The 16,940-nt window shown below is 44.3% G+C and overlaps 1 protein-coding gene and 1 long non-coding RNA gene across 2 annotated transcripts; one reads left to right on the forward strand and one right to left on the reverse strand.

The window, feature by feature from the left end:
* Positions 9,821 to 11,985, forward strand: LOC110433120. Its single transcript, XM_021454795.1, has 4 exons — positions 9,821 to 9,896; positions 10,312 to 10,566; positions 11,230 to 11,412; positions 11,493 to 11,985. The coding sequence occupies exons 1-4, from the start codon at positions 9,828 to 9,830 to the stop codon at positions 11,793 to 11,795; spliced, it is 810 nt and encodes a 269-aa protein (XP_021310470.1). The 5' UTR covers positions 9,821 to 9,827; the 3' UTR covers positions 11,796 to 11,985.
* Positions 14,695 to 15,274, reverse strand: LOC110432279. The gene is made up of 2 exons (XR_002449693.1): positions 15,034 to 15,274; positions 14,695 to 14,926 (listed from the first exon to the last, which is right to left on the reverse strand). It is a non-coding gene; the product is annotated as an uncharacterized LOC110432279 (long non-coding RNA).

Raw genomic sequence — 16,940 nt, forward strand, 5'->3', positions numbered from 1 at the left:
GGGGACACCGGAGGAGGAGGAGGAGTTGCCACTTTCTGACGCTTTGTTCCAGTCTTAGCACCTTGGACGCCTTTCCTCTTTGACTGGCTAGACTGGGGGGCATCGGCACCTTGGCGTTTGGCTTTTGCCGATGCACCAGTTTGCTGCAACAACAATAAGGAGTTTATGAGCACAGATAACCGATATAAAGATAGTCAGCATAAATAAAAAAAGGGTTTTAACAGATTGCCTTGAAAGCTTGCGCCAGAGTGGAAGCAGTTACCGTTGGTGATGTCTGAGTTTTCCTGGTGGTAACTTTCTTGAGGCGCGCACCCCGGTGCACGATGGAAGCCAGAGTGGGAGCATTATGGCCGATTGAGGAGATCGGGCCTGATGGGAATAAGTCAATCGGCTTGCCACTCCTGCTAACCGATGGGGGGGTGTTGTCAATCTACAAAAGAAATACAGGGGTAAGTTACCGATGGGAATAGTATTGGAAAATGAGACATCGGTTTAAAATACTTACAGTGTCATCAGGGACTTCGTATTCGGGGTCGATCATGCCGCGGTATGAGAGGGCCGATCTGCAGAATAGATTCTCCTTCCATTCTGCCCACCATAGCTTGTATACTTGAGTGATAAAGGCAGCTGGAACCCATTCTGACAGATCTACGTCTGTATCGGCATTTGGTGGTAGCTGGGCTACTCGAGTCCACTCGAGGAGGTTGGCGATGGGTTCTCTGGGCTTTATTACATCGGCATAAGGAAGTGCAATCGGCAATTGGCCGAAGGCTAGCTGGCGAGCTAATGCCGATGGATTATAAAATTCATAGGATAGAGGGGAGGTAACCGTTTTTTGCGAATATCCCGGTCAGAGCATCGGCAGATCTTTGTAACGATATTGTTGCCGATGTACGACCAAGAAAGATGCCCGTTTAGGAAGTTGGGGATTTCGAGGAATCTGCGGAGGATTAGGATCAGAGTTGTCCAGATTAAGGTTGTCAGTTACCAGATTAGGAGCATTAATTGCGGAGGAGACATCATTACTGCAGAGAATTTCGGAGCATTAATAGTTTTATACTCCGAAACTGGGGGGCATGTGTTGACACCATTTTTGGGCACGTGTCCAGGATGGCAGGATAGGGTGGCAGTACGATGCGGGTTGCTGATGAGGATGGTTGCCGATGAGGGAGAGGTTGAATGTAACTAAGTCCACAGGCAGTAATATGGTGCCGATGACCAGGTAAAAGGGTCTGCCGATGACCATGGCAAGGGGATTGCCGATGGCGCGAAAGAGGAGTCCGGAAGCTGCCAGTTGTCATGTGGAGGAGTTTCAGTTTGTTACGAAGGATAGTTTTATTGTTTCCTTAGTTATTTGCATCGTTTTGTATATGGATTCCGTGTAATTTGGAATTCGAATTCTAATCGTGTCTGGTCGTAGCTCTTCGAGCAGGGTATAAATATAAACCCTAGGACCTTGTAATAAGATATCAAGAAATCAATCAAACACACGTTTTACTCATATTCCAGCATCTACTTTTTCGACGACTTCGTCATATTTTTTTTCTTTTTATTACGAGTTCTTAGGAATTCGTCGACTTAAGCTCGGCGTATTCTCAAGTTCCGCGTGAGTACCTCTTAGCCGTGACATCCGGGCGCATCGCTGTTGTCAGGACTAAAGTATTCGAGTTATCACCTTTGCCGATAGCAAGGTCAAATCGGCTGGCACGCCTTAACGTTTGAATCGGGTATTAGCCCTTTGTGTTTGCAGATCAGTTTTGCATCAACAGTTACATTGTTGGAATTAAATTTATCTTGTTCTTGGCAGATGAAGTCCAACTGTACTACTTGACATGGTTTGGAGAAGATTTTAGTATGTACTACAGCTAGATGTATGTTTCAAGAGTCAACAACAATGCAATGACGCGCGTATTATTGTTGGAAAAAGAATAAACAAAAAGGAACTCAAGTTTAATTAATGAGATCAGCAATGGTTGTATCATTTTGATGTTGCTGAACTGTTTTATTTTTCTTTGCAATGTGTTGAACTGAATAATTGTCCCTTTTGCATTCTATTCTTCATTGATCCATATAAATATGTTTCTACATGATACTGTGTCATATTAACTAGTATTTAACTTGTTAACTATGTGAATACAACTAAATTTGTGCAATAGAGTAGTAAATCCTATGCCAACCTGCCTGAAGTATAGACGTGTACTAATTTTCTGTTGGTTTTCCAATTCAGACCGATGAACAATTCAAAAAGTTTGACGAGGAATTAAAGAAGAACCGTGAATTAGATGAGGTCACTATTACTTCTATTTTGTGGCTGAATCTCTCTTTCAGGATTGGTCGAGTCTGTTTGCTTATCCAAAAAGTCATGACTAAAAGTACTGTTCGCTGATTAATTGTGAGAGAAAAACATTGCTGAATGGCTGACAGATTCAGCAAATAATCTTGAACATGCTCTCTCTCTCTCTCTCTCTCTCTCTATATATATATATATATATATATATATATATATATATATATATATATATATATATATATATATATATATATTCTTTGGTAATTTGTTATTCATTTGTTTATTGTTATTCTTTCCCTAACGCTTGCATTTGATCTGTTTGTTCCCAAAGGATATGTCGTTCCGAGAGGAGATAAAAACAATTTGTGAGTACTGGGAAGATATGACCTCTTGGAACACTTGCATCTTTGTAAGTCTTCTTCCTAACATTTTTATTGAGTAAAATTGGAGATTTTCTTAGCGGGAAAACTCCCCAAAGTAAGGTGATGACTAGAAGGAAGTATTTTCATACCTTCGTTGTCCTTATGTATAACCCTTCTATGACCTAGTAAAAAAAACCCGACCTACTCCCTCCATCCTATAACACAGTGCATTCTATCGCTCAAAAGTTGTCCTCAAATATAGGCTTGTTTAGTTCCCAGAAATTTTTGCAAAATTTTTCAGATTTTCCGTCACATCGAATCTTTCGGCACATGCATAAAACATTAAATATAGATTAAAAAAATAACTAATAGCACAGTTTGCCTGTAATCTACGAGACGAATCTTTTGAGCCATGTTAAGCCATGATTGGATAATATTTGTCAAATAGAAATGAAAGTGCTACAATGTCCATTTTGCAAAACTTTTTCCAACTAAACTAGGCCATAATGCATTCTAGAGGATAGAGTATATTTGTCTTTTATATTCTCTGTTAATTTGTCTTAAAATTCTTAGAATGCGTTATATTAGAGGACAAAAAGGTAGGTTACGGCCATGTAGTCGATCCTAGCTAGGGATGTCAAATAGCACGATAATTGGCTACATTTGTAAGGTAATGGAAAGATGCTTGGGAACTATCTTGACTTTATGTTGTAATTGTAGGACATGGAAGCTAGAGCGTTGTCGCTGCATCTTTGCATGGTAGTTACAAAAGGTGTGAAGTTGGCTTCCAGAATCATGGTAACTGCATGCATTAACAATTTTTTTCTGAACTCCAATTGTTCTAATTTGTGTGTAAGGAGTGTTACACCAATTGTTTCATTTTGAGAGAATTTCAGGATAGTGCAGCTTTAAGACTTGATAAACAAGGTGAAATTTATTTACACACTACAAAGCAGGTAACTCATTACTACTTTATTATTACATGCATGTGGATAGTTATCAAAATGTACTATAGATTGTGGTCCCGTAACGTGCAGGAATATTTCTCATTTCAAATGCATGCAGACCCTCAATATGTATGTGCCCATCTTTGTTAAGTTGGCAGAGGACACAAATCATAAGAACTTCAATAACAAGTCTGTTTTTTCTCTTCTTGGCGCTCTTAGGGGTGTGGCTGCAATAAGCCACATCTTGGTTAAGGATGCTCTGGAAAGTGTTGAGCATGTTGAATATGGCTCGTTGAATTACAGTTTATTAGTCCAGGACACAGATGACAGTTGGCATGAGTTTGAGCAGAATATTAACAATTTGGAACACAAATTCAGGGCAGTCCTAAACGACAATTCCAAGATATATGAGGTATGGTATATTGTCTGCTTCTATAGTCTATACATGGACTCCTGTGTTATGTTGTAATCTTACACATTTAGGCCTTGTTTGGATGTTGTTGGATTCACTTCAATCCATGTGTGTTGATGTGGGTTGGGGTGGAATTTAGTTCAAATTCCACTCTAATCCACCTCAACACATGTGGATTGATGTGAATCCGACTACATCCAAACAAGGCCTTACTAATATATGTTTCAGCTTCTAAGGCCTACAATGGAGGAGGCAATAGCACTTACAGTATTATTTATTTCTCAAATGGTCACTAGACACGAAAGGGTGCTAGGCTATATCCCAAGTAAATATTCTCTCTTTCGTTTGGCATGAAAACATTGGTAGGCAACACACAGTCCGATATTCGTATATGCCTGCCGTGGCATTGCCTTTTTGCAGATACAAAGGGGAGACGTGCCACAAAGGCTTCAGATGAAGGAGGACCGCCCGGTTCGAAGATGGGCTTTGGCTCCACGTGAGAGTAGTGGCAATTGAGAATCATGTTTCTGAGAGGAATGCCGGGTAGGATATATAGTTTGTAAAATTAAGGAACTTGCAAAAAAAAAAAAACTATACATTGTGCCCCTGGCGGTAATACACATTTCCAAGCAAAGATTTTAATGCGTGTACATATATCCTTTATGTTCGTTGACCAAACGATGTTGTTATCACATAGCCTTATGGTTGACTAGTATATTATATTATTGCTCGTGCTAATGTTGCGATGGTTTTTAGGAAAAAATAAATCATAAAACTAAAATAACTAGTCTCTATAGGTTTTTTTGGTTCCTACGATTGGTAACACATCTCTAACATTTGGATTTCAAGACTAAATACTAAAGCCCTCGGTGCTAGACCTGAGCATTTTACGGATCGAGTCAGGCCAAAAAAAAGTCTGGTTATTTCGGGTCGAGAAAAATCTCGCCCTTGACCGTCCCACTGGGTAGGTCGGCGTTTTTTTAGGCCGGGATCAGACCAGGTCTGGGCCTGGGCAGGCCGCCTGCATATTTTATATAATGTAAAATAGCAAAAAGATAAGTATTTTAGGCTATGCTTGGACCAAGATATTGAGCTTATTTGCCGAATTTACCAGACATTCAACAATGTTTTTTTCTCACAACAAATCAGCGAATAGTACTTTCGGTCATGACTTATCAGCCAAGTGAACAGGCTGAGCGGGATCTATGCCCAAGCCTTGTCCAGTAAGGTTCATGGACGGGCTAAAACCCATCGGGCTCGGGCCAAGCCTGCAATCCAGGCTCAATTTTCTCGAGTCTACTCAGTGCCATAATTTTCTAGCTGTAAAGTTTGAGCACTAATTGGCCCATATAAGATGTAAAGATTTTACATCATTAAAGAATCTTCAATAGAAACATTGATAATCATATATTGTATTTATGAAAACAAAAGGGATATAATATACATTAAAAATATTTGAGTATACAGAAGACCAAACTAATATAAAGGAAAATATTTGGAAAGAAATAAAATACAGCATACCTTAAAATCCAAAAGGATGGCATAAATAAGAAAATTGCAGCTCTCATCAAACACAACATTAGGTTGTGGAACATTTTTTTTGTTTTCTCTATTTCCTTCTCCACAGCCATTTATCGTCCAAAATCAATAGCCTCAAGGTGATAAAAAGGAACATCACTTCTTTGAAGATCTTGGGCCACCCAGCATTGAAACAAATTAGATTGTGCAAAAATGTTCTATGCAAAGATCTTCCTTATTGAGCATCTATAAACTAAATTAATGGAGGAGATAATAACTTATCAAATGCTAAACCCCCCGATTCTTCAAAAAAAAAATGCTAAACCCCCCAAAAAGCAGAGCAGATCCTGTAACGGCAACTCCGCATAGGAAAATTTTCAAGACATACACTATGCACGTTCTGGTCAAAGTGTGGATTCAAACACTGAGGTTTGTTAAAAGGATAATTTAATCTAAATCGTTAGGCTCAGAGACATGGATATTAACACGGTTTTAATTCCCGACATGCGAAAATTCTTGATTATAAAACCGAAACATGATACGTTCTTTAGATCCCCCCCCCCCCCCCCCCCCCTTAGAACAAAGTTATATGAAGCCAAATTCTGATTGAAAGAGTTCTAGTGTGCTTCTCATGATCCTTACTGGTTAAAAAGCTAGAAAAGTTAATTAAATACGGAGTATTTAAGAAAGGCAAGACAGGACAAATAGAGAATTCATGAGCCTACCGAGTTTTAATGTTTGTAGAAGATGCCATGCAGATGCATCAAAACTTGGAAAAGGCCACAACCTGACATGAGCGGCATGCAACACAATATATCATGTGAGTCACATAAGGAATATTTTTTTACTGCACCAGATATAGCAACTATCTGCCCAACTTCAAGTCGACAATTGTGTATATTTATCGAGTTTGTACAAAAGACTGCAAAGCAGGAGCATCAATAGCTTAATTGTAAAGTAAACTCGCTTGACAAAGCAAAAGGCCGGTTTATAGAACAACTTCTGGTTATAGAATCCGAGCTGAGCTCAGCATGCTCTCTCTAATCGTCCAAGGTTGAGAGTTTTTCGGTGGGTCTGGGATTAATTAAGACACAGTGCTGCACTTGCATCAATAGTACAGCCAATAGATGACGGCATGAGGCGACGCGATCACATCAGTGAGTGTATATACCTTGCAGGACATACATATGCAGTTGTATCAAATTGCTTGGGTTTTTCAGTGTATGAGATATGGAAATGGAATAGTAATTTTCTTCAAAAAAAATGGAATAGTAATTAAAGATCCACTGGTAGCATATCAAGAGCTTTCAGAAATTAAATTAGGACAATCCATGCCAAGGTAACACTAACAAGGCACTGCACATCGGATCGGGCAGCGCACCGTGTGGCAATTGTGGCGGATCGGATCCCAAAGTCCAAGAGAGACTGATCGGCGACTCGCTCATTCCTGCACGGCTGCCAGTAGACAGCTGCCTGGACTCATCTGATCGCCTGCCCGGCCGGCCCGTGTCGTCTACTGATGCATGCTACTGCTATCTGATCGGCATGCATGGGCAGGGGAAAACTGCTTACTTTTGGTCTTTTTAATTTGGCTATGGAGGGTTGATGGGTGGTCAAAAGAGAACGAAGAGTTTGTTGGCTGTCTGTCAGGAACAAGGCCGGAATCCTTCCTCTTTTCCTTCTTTTTCTGAATGAACGAGACGAGGCAGAGGAACTAAACGACAGCAGATCAACGAGCCCGCGCGCGTCCGTTTGTTGCATGCATTGGCTGTGCCAAGTTGCCCACACATGGCAAAACCCCACCCAAAAACAGAATAGTACTAGCATCTCTTGGAATTGGAACGCCGTGCCGGCCGGTGCCAGAAGATTGGTTGGAACCAACCTGAAAGCTGAGAGTGCAGATATTTGGGGAAAAAAAAGGTAAAGGAAAAGCATCGATCGTCCCGCGGCAAGGCCGGGATGATCAACGACGAGCCATCCCATCCAAAAAAAAAAAAAATTGCTTCTACTTTTGGCCATTTGGGTCTGGGTTTCACGGAGGTCAAAAGTAGAAACAGCCAATGCAATTCGGATCCACTGCACCAAGAGGACGTACGAGCTCGGAGCTCGTCCTCTCCATCCCTGGCATTTACCTGGCAGGAAGAAGGAATCCTCTTCTTTTCTTTCTTCCTTTTTTTTGAACGAAACGAAAGCTTGTGTGTTGTTGCATGCGAGCATTCACATCTTGAAACCGTACCTCCCAGACGATGGTTGAAGCACGCACCATCTCCAGGCACGGCATGCAGCTGCTGGACGTTAATTAGACGTGGCCGCTGCGATCGGCGCAAGCACTCATGTGGGATCGATGGCATGCATGGCCAAGTTCGTTCGAAGCAGGTGCAGGTATCGTACCAGCAGTAAGCAGCTAGCCATGCATGGCCTATCGAGTTCCAACTGGCGCGATCATTCCTACAGGCCGCGGGCGGCCTCTGTGTGTTTGTTAGGCGACAGCTCCTGGTGCACAGATGATCGATCGATGATCATCTATCTCCTCGACAGCCTGAAGGAAGGGGAATCTGGATTCTGGACCACCACACCAAACCGCAAGCCCGCCAGGGCCCGCCAGCGCCGGAGACGTCACCTGAACTTCTTTTCTTTCTTTCTTTCTTTCTTTTGAACGGGTCATCTGAACGTGTTTGAATGCAAATCAGTGCAGCCCTTTCTTTGTTAAAAAAAATACATTGCTGCCATTATTTTTGAACTCTAATAGGCTATGTTTGAATAGCACGTTTACCTCTATTTTTTTTAACTTTACAGATTTACCTCTATTTTTTAATCTCAAAACTTTCACTTGCCCGTATTCCATGAAGAAAGTTAACTGAAGGCTGAAAAGACACCAATGCTCTTAACATGAATGACCCAATAATCAATAATATTTTTATGTCCAGACTTAGTGTGGACATATTTTTTATATTTTTTTCTCGAATACACAGGAGATCTACGCGTAACAAGTGCGCTAAATATTTTGCATATTTTGAGTAAATGTCGAAATATAATATTTGCCGAACCCGTGCCACTGGCCTGCTACGCCCCTGAGCCTTTGACCCGGCGTGCTGCCTACACGACGCGCCATGCTGCTAGCAGGGCCGCATGCTCCCACACCCCCCACCCGTGCTAGATCTTTGCTACACCGGCTGTCATGACTCCTGTGCCGCCGGCCTGCAGCGAGCTACTTGCCCGGTGGGCCAAACCGTCAATATAGGGGCCACACGGCCCCATACCACCGCGCAGCTGCTCCATATGCGGCACCTGCCCCCCTCGCCGCTATGTAGTCGGCCCTAGTTCTCACGGCCACGGGAGAAAGGGAGAAGATGAGCATTGCATCTTTTGGACAAGGCAGGGGTGGTTTTGTCTTTTCGCTTTCCTTGTTTTTTTCGAAACATTTTTTCAATCCCATTACTTATGAGCAGCTCACGAAATTGAGAAGCAGGCCGGGGCAGACGAGAGCTTTTGGATTCAAAAAATAGGAGACAAAATATACAAAAAATTAAAAGTAGGAGCAAACGTGCTATTAGAGTTGAAAACGTGGATAGTAATATAATGTTAATCAAAAAGAAAAAAAAGCAGTACGTCCCTTGAAGAAGAAACACGTACGTACGTTAACACATATATACTGTACGTAAAAATGTGGATCGTTTGTTTGATCCAGCGGCTGAGACGCTTCCTTCTCCCTGCGTTGTACGTGCTTGGAGAGCCTGGATTATCGCTAGCTGGCTGCCTGACCGGCCGGATCGCAAGGTGTCTCGCGCCCTCGCCATGGGTGTGCGCTGCGCTGCGCTGCGCGTCCATCTCCCGGCCGCCAGGCGACAGGCCGCGCAGAGCCCAATGCTGATCCTGTCGACTGCCGCCTCTCAGACTCAGATCAGTACGGAAAGGAATCGCAAAGCCACTTTCTGTTTTCTTTTTCTGGCGAGCGGTTTTGAACTGGCCGTGAAAAATCACATCCTAGAAAGAAAGAAAAAAAAATCAGAATGGCGAGTGCGCAGCTCCCACGCACTACGCCATCTGCTCTCCGGCCTATAAAGCAAGCGCCCGGCCAGAGCCCCTCGCTTGCAACGCAACACACAAGCAAACGCCGCATAGCGCTAGCGCTAGTAGTACGTAGTGTAACCATGGCGGCATCGTCCTTCCCCGCTGGCTGCTTCGTCCTGCTCGGCTCCCCCGCTACGGCCTCGCTCTTCGCCGCTGGAGCGCCGCCCCGTCACGTGAAGACGACGATGCCGGTGTTCCCGGCGGCGTCAGGCAACAAGGGTGGCCGGATGGCGGCGGCGGTGGCCGCTGGAGCAGCGGTGCCGGGAGGGAGCGACGACCACCCGCTGTACCGCAAGGTAACAATACGTACGTCGTACTGGCCATCGTGCTTTGTTTTCCACGTGCAGTCGTGCGCGTTGCATCTTGCTTGTGTGTGTGTTTATTATGCCGATCTAGCACTTGAGTTAGACAAGTTCGTTAAGAGAATGAACCATCATGCATGAGATGGAGGTCGTGTATTGTTCTTGCGTCTAGATCCTTGAGCATCGTGACCTGTATAAGATTAGAGCTGTTTCTTACAAAAAGGAAGAATACTATTGTTTCCTGCACACAAACCTCTCTGGCCTAGCTTACTTTGTGTTCTTTTACCGTTTTGCTCCTTATATGCATCATGTCTAGATTCAGCTATCTATCTGCGTTTCGTGTTGATTCGTCTATGTTTGAGACATCATCTAATCAAACACACAGTGGTTTGGCTGATTAAATTTTCAGGCCGCAAGCAACATCTCGTCCTCCTCTGCTGGCCGCTTGGGTGTCCACGGTGCGCTCGCTGGAGTCCAGTTCCCCCGCTACAGCCTCATCGCGGCCGGAGCGCCGCCCCGTCACGTGAAGGCGCTGGCGTTGCCCGCGGGATTCCTGGCCTCCAACTCCAAGGGTGGCCGGCTGGCGGCGGTGGTGGTGGCCGCCGTGGCCGCGTCGGCGCCGGGAGAGAGCGACGACGAGCTACCGTCGTCGGAGGACTGCGAGGTAACATATATACTCGTGACCGTGCAGTCGTGTGATGCGTTGCATCGATCTTGCTTGTGCCGATCTAGCACTTGAGTTAGACAAGTTCGTTAAAAGAATAATCCATCAAGGGATGGAGGTTGTGTATTGTTCTAGCGTTAGATCCTTGGGCCTTGTTTAGTTCCGAAAAATTTTGGGAAATTAACACTGTAGCACTTTCGTTTGTATTTGACAAATATTATCCATCATAGACTAACTAGGCTCAAAAGATTCGTCTCGTCAATTTCGACTAAACTGTGTAATTAGTTTTTATTTTCGTCTATATTTAATACTTTATGCATACGTCTAAAGATTCGATGTGACGGAGAATGTGAAAAATTTTGCAAAAATTTCTGGGAACTAAACAAGGTCTTGTTAGATCCTTGAGAGCTTCCTGAGTTGATCTGTAGAAGATTAGAGAAGAATTATAATATAACTGTTTCCTACACAGACCTCTCTCTAGCCCAGTTTATGTTCTTTTAACTGTTTTGCTCCTTATATGCATCATGTCCAGTGTTTCGTGCTGATTCGTTCTTGTTTGAGACATCTAATCAAGACGTTTTGTGCACAAACCTCTCTAGCCCAGTTTATGTTTTTACCTTTTTGGCTCCTTAATTATTTGATTATCTTCTTGCTGTGTTTCAGGCGGCATTGTCGGCGTTCCAATTGGAGATGGAGCTGTTCAAGTTCTCCCAGCGCCCAGTCGTCGCATTGGTTGGCAGCCCCACCGATCTACTGATGGAAGGAGCTTCCCGCACTGCCAAGGACTGCACACAAGTGTTGGAGTTTTTGCTGGCTCGAGTGCCTGTCCACAGGGATACTCTCAAGGTACAATATCATATTTTCTCATGCATCTTTCCTCACCGTGGATGCAAGCTTGTGATAATCTGTCATGTCGTGTCACGCAGGAGTTGATCTCCGTCGGGCAAGTTTTTCTCACTGTGGAGAGTCAAGCTAAGGAAGGGTACGTGAAGGCCGATGCGTTGGCGAGCTCCATCCAGGGGCTGAAGCTGGTCTGCAAGATTTTCTTTGAGGGCGTGAAGTTTCCCGAATACTCCGGGCCGGTGGTACCACACTCCGCCGATGACATCAACAAGGAATCCTTCTTCAAGGAACTCATCAACGTCTTCATCGTCTTGCACACGGCACTGTACTGGGAGGCATGTAACAAGTACGGCTTCAGTACTGGAGGAGCCAACTACTCTGTTTAGGGAGGACTACAACAAGATCATACTGTCTAGGGATTGGAGGCCTAGATTATTACTACGCTGTTTCTGTTCCTCGTTATTTAGTTAAGTCCATCTCTGTGTTTGCTTCTTAGAAACCTCTTAAACTTAATCTTAACGCTCATGCGAGTGCCTATATCTATATATTGGGTCGTTGCTCAATTTCCAAAGCTAATATTGGCCAAAGTATTCCTTTACTGTTTGTTTGATGCGTTTTTTTTTTGTGTTGGCTTTAGATTTCACAAATGGTTCCACCGGGGTTAAATGTAATGTTAGGCGGTCTTGTTGGATGTGCCTGTTGGAGGCTAAGTTTTCTTAAGTAGGAAGATTGCCTCTATACCAAAGTGGAACTTCTGCCCATACACCCAGATTTGAGTTTTCAACTTTTGATTTCATATATACTTTATTGGTTTTTCTTCTTTGACCGTGGTCCTTTTCTCTCCTAATTGACTGAGTGCCTAATTGAGTTTGCATGTATATGATTATATAGAAATGAGATGGCATATGAAGTAATATAACAAAAGAAAGCCTTTGTGTTTGTTTTTTTTATTAGATTGAGTGATGTTGCTTTCATGCTGTATTTTGCCGTGATGTGTGCTTTCAGTTCTGGCTCCTATCACAGGGGTTGATGACCTGTTTCCCCTTTTCCATTTAACCGTGGAGCATCAGTCACTCTAAATAATGATTTAAAGAAACATTGTTGGCTGGGGCCAGAGGTTTTTCCCTCCCCATGCAGAGTGCTAGGATCCTTCTGCTGGTCGCCTCTTGAAACATACTCTTGAGCGCGCTTACATCCTAAGGATCAGGGGTTTGGGGGGTGGGGTCATGCGAGTGGGCATGGGTTGATGTTTGGATACTTCTCTATGTTTTTTTCACTTCTTAATAGAATGATGCGTCGTTTTTCGAGAAAAAAAACATTGTTGAACATATATGGAATTGATGACTTGTCTATCATTTTTGGTACAGTTACATAGCGCATTCAAATTTCAAATATTGTGGTATTTTCTTTTTTGTTTCCATGTCTTTTAAAAAGCAAATCGAGACAAATAACATCAGATGATCTTTTGGTAGATTCAGAAATACAATGATCGATAATAATGTACTAGCATAGTGGACGCGCTCCGCTGTGCCTGCTTTGGCTTTGCGTGCTAATGATTCATTGATCTAAGGCACTTGCATGGCCCGTTACAAAGTAAGGAAATATGATTGGCACAATGGAGAGTGTAGAGTCATAGATTAAGATTGTGCGGAATAGAGAATCTACACAATCTCTCCGTATAGACAACAGAAGCAAATTGATGCTCTTCCATGCATCTACGTTGAATGGCACTAGTATACACTAATCATGTTAGGTTGTGGTGTCAAGTTTCATAGGATATGCAAGTATTAAAGGTGCGTTAGCCACTTAGCTGGGTTGGCATCTATACCTTTGTACCAAATATAAACACAATTCATGGCAACATCAAGGATTCAAAGTTCGAACTATTGGCAAAACCACACAGAAGTAAATAAGTAAAAATGCTCACAATCAGAATATGGAAAAGGTCACTTGTTCTGTTTATGGCTCTCCAGAATGACTCGGTAAATTCCAAGACATGGGACCCTCAAAAAACCCTGTTTGTACCCTGCATCGAAACCAAGGGTGCGTTTGATTTTAGGGCTATGGGAGGCTAGGTCCGTGAGCCGGGCTCAAGCTAACCACGGCCAGGTCTAGATTGGCCAAGTACCTTTGTTTGATTTTCCTCGTCTAGTATAGACGAGCTCAGTTCAGATTAATGTTTGTTTGCATGCTCAGAAAGATATGAAGACCTTTGCATCTAGAACTTGGTAACGTTACCCTCACATTTTTTCTGTCATCTTCTCTTTGACATTTCATCGACATATGCTGAGCTCAGCAGAGAGCAGCACCATTGCTTGTGCTCCCGACCCAAGTTGCCACACCTGCTCGCCACTGGCCTGCGAGGTGGACATGGCCATCCATAGCGGAGATGGCCTGTGAGTTCACCATGGAACTCGTGCTCCCCCTGCCCGTTGTCGGACTTGAGCTGCTTCACGGTCACCACCATGCCGCCGGGGAGCACCCCCTTGTGCACGTACCCGAACCCGCCCTGCCCCAGCAGGTTCGCCGCCGAGAAGTTGTCGGTGGCCACCGCCAGCTCCTCGTAGCTGAAGGTGCCCTTGCCGAGCCCCAGCGCCTCATGCGGGGGAGGGGACGGGCGGCACGTCGTGCGGGCTGGAGTACGCACCGGAGGTCATGGCGGGCGGCGGCGCATGCCACTGCCAGCCACCCCCAGACGGGTCAAAGGAGCTCACCACCGCCGCCGCCGCCGCGCCGAGTGAATAGGGACTGCGATGGGAACAGGGACGGCGCCGCCGAGGAGAGAGGTGAGGATGAGCCGACAACAGTGTGGGAGGTGAGAAGTCGGGAGGGATGTGAGTTGAGCGCTCTGTTTGCGCTGAAGCGAGCCTGGCTGCAAGGAAACAAACCTCCTGAGTGTTTCTTGGGAGCCAAGTGAGAGAGTGTTTTTTTTTTTCATCTCATGGACCGAGGTCGCTAACATGCCAAGGAAATCAAACACGAGAAGTTGCAGCTGGGAGGCGTAGGGCCACCCTTTAGGCCCAAATCAAACGCGCCCCCAAATGTGCATCACTATAGCATACCAGAAATCAATAACTGGACCATATTGCAACCTATCCCTACAGCAGTGCCCAAATCCTCAGATTGAGCAAGACAGGAAACAGAAGTCTGTAGAGAAAGGGACACCAAGAAATTACTTTTTATACTGAACTCATAGTAATCCTATTTACAGATCAAATACACATCTATTGATAACCATTGTTGCATATTGGATCCAAAAGTATACATTTAAAGCAAAATCAATCATGATTCACAATCAAATTTTAGTGATTGTTTTCATATTTTCGAACAATCAAATCACAGAAGTTGTTTCCAAAAAAAATCACTGGAGGGGATGAAAGGCTAAAAGGACAGAGAATATCACCCAAATGGTATAAGAGGGCATGTACAATTGGCATTTTTTTACTTATTTGGCTTTTCAGAACCAAGAATCTAAAAAAATGCATCCTCTGTCTTCGTGTCCTTGCTCGCTCTACATCTGATACTCGTCGGTAAGTATTTGCAGCAGGTCAGGTGGTTCATACCACCTTCTGATCAAACAAAGCAGAAATCAAGACGTGGGAGAGGAAGGAGGTATCATTTTACCAGTACGAAGGCATTGCTCTCGCAGTGGAAGGAGCTGAGGCGCTTCAATTTATTTCCTTGCCTATTGGCTTGATTGGCTCCCCGATGGGCACCAGGTCCCATGCTGTCCTCATCTGACATCGTTTTATGGGCTGTCGCAGCTCCTGCGTCGTTTCCGCCCAACTGGCAACGGCGGTCGGCGGGCCTCCATCTTCGCCCTACTCCTAGCTTCCATGTCCTTCTCGCCCTCCTCAAGATTCATGTCATCCTCCTCCTATCCTCATTGCTGACAGTAGTCCAGATCATGGTTTGGGGACCGTCCTGGGGAGCAGAGAACAATGTCAGGTCGAGGATCTTGTAGATGTTTCCACTGCAGTAGAATAGAAGTGGTCGGATGCAGAGGTGATGGAGGACAGGTAAAGCTACCACAGGAAGACCTGATAATGGACTGATGGAAGGCTTGGTAGCAGTGGTATCGATGAATGCCATTCAGAGATAGCTTCGTTGGACTGTTATCAGTGAAAAGGTCAGCACAAATCCAATAGAAGCCGTTGATGAACTGGAATATGGAAAATGATATTAGTGTGGTGTAGAAGCAGTAACTCATTATTCAACAGAACTGCCATGCACTGATGCTTGCCCCTTGGTACGAAAAGGAAGAGGGAAATAATGGAAAAATGAAGATAAGGCCACTATCCATATCAGCATACTGCAAGATTTTGCAGAGAGTTGTATCGAATATCATCATTTATACACCATATATATCTCCTCTCATGGTTCTATAAGATATAACAAAGATTTAATTAATGGGATAAATTTCAGGTATACCGTATACCCAATAATCATCTTCCTAGTTTTTCTAGCTTACGAATTAGCCATTGTACATCAAAGAGAAGCAAGCATGGATGACATGTTGAGATCAAAAGGAAAGGGAAAAAAGGGCCATCAGGGCTACTGGTCGTTTTTCGAGAAAACAACCGAGAAAACCCATCCAAACTCCCAGTTACGCAACATTGATTGCAGGCGTTGTTCGACATGGCCGCGCTCGGGCTGTGTCCATCCGGCGGCCTCGTCGTGAGCGCGTCCCAACTGAGCTTCAGCACCTTGTCGCCTCGAATTCTCCAGCCGTTCGGCAGGCGAGACAACGCCTCGCCACGGCGGCTTGCGCCACCGCCATGCGTTAGGTGCTCAGAAGGGCACCGAGGAAGGGCCGGATCCGGACGACGACAAGAAGCGCGCGGTAACAGATTCTTCTCTTCCTGCTTGCCTGCTGCGTACCCATACTCATGCCCTAGCTAAAGCCTACAACATGCACTACTGGAAATCTGTACTTTGCCGAGTGCCTGAGACTTTGCCGAGTGCAAAATCTCGGGACACTCGGCAAAATAAAGCACTCGGCAAAGCTGTCTTTGCCGAGCGCCAAGCACTCGGCAAAGAAAAGCACACGGCAAAATAGAATTTTGCCGAGTGCCAAGCGCCCGGCAAAGAAAAGCGCTCGGCAAATTTTTTCCCCAATTAACGGTGGTGACTTGCCGTCAAATTTTGCCGAGCGTCTAACGTAAAGCACTCGGCAAATTTTTTTTATTTAATTTTTGCCGAGCGCCAACACCAAAACGCTCGGCAAAATATTTTTCTTAAATTTTCCGAAGCAAACTTTGCCGTGTGCCTCCTCAAAAACGCTCGGCAAAATTTATTTTTTGTTTTTTAAAAAATTCTTGGCCGAGCGCCTTTGTAAACACTCGGCAAATTTTTGTAGAAATTAGCTGCACCAACTCTTTGCCGAGTGCCATATGGTGCAAGCACTCGGCAAAGTATATTTTGCCGAGTGCCCCAGTGCCAGGCACTCGGCAAAGTATATTTTGCCTAGTGCCTAGCATCGGCACTCGGCAAAGTTTTTTTCTTTTTTTTTGATTTTGGACCCAATTTTT

The sequence above is a fragment of the Sorghum bicolor genome, chromosome 2, assembly GCF_000003195.3.
Source record: "Sorghum bicolor cultivar BTx623 chromosome 2, Sorghum_bicolor_NCBIv3, whole genome shotgun sequence".
Taxonomy (NCBI): domain Eukaryota; kingdom Viridiplantae; phylum Streptophyta; class Magnoliopsida; order Poales; family Poaceae; genus Sorghum; species Sorghum bicolor.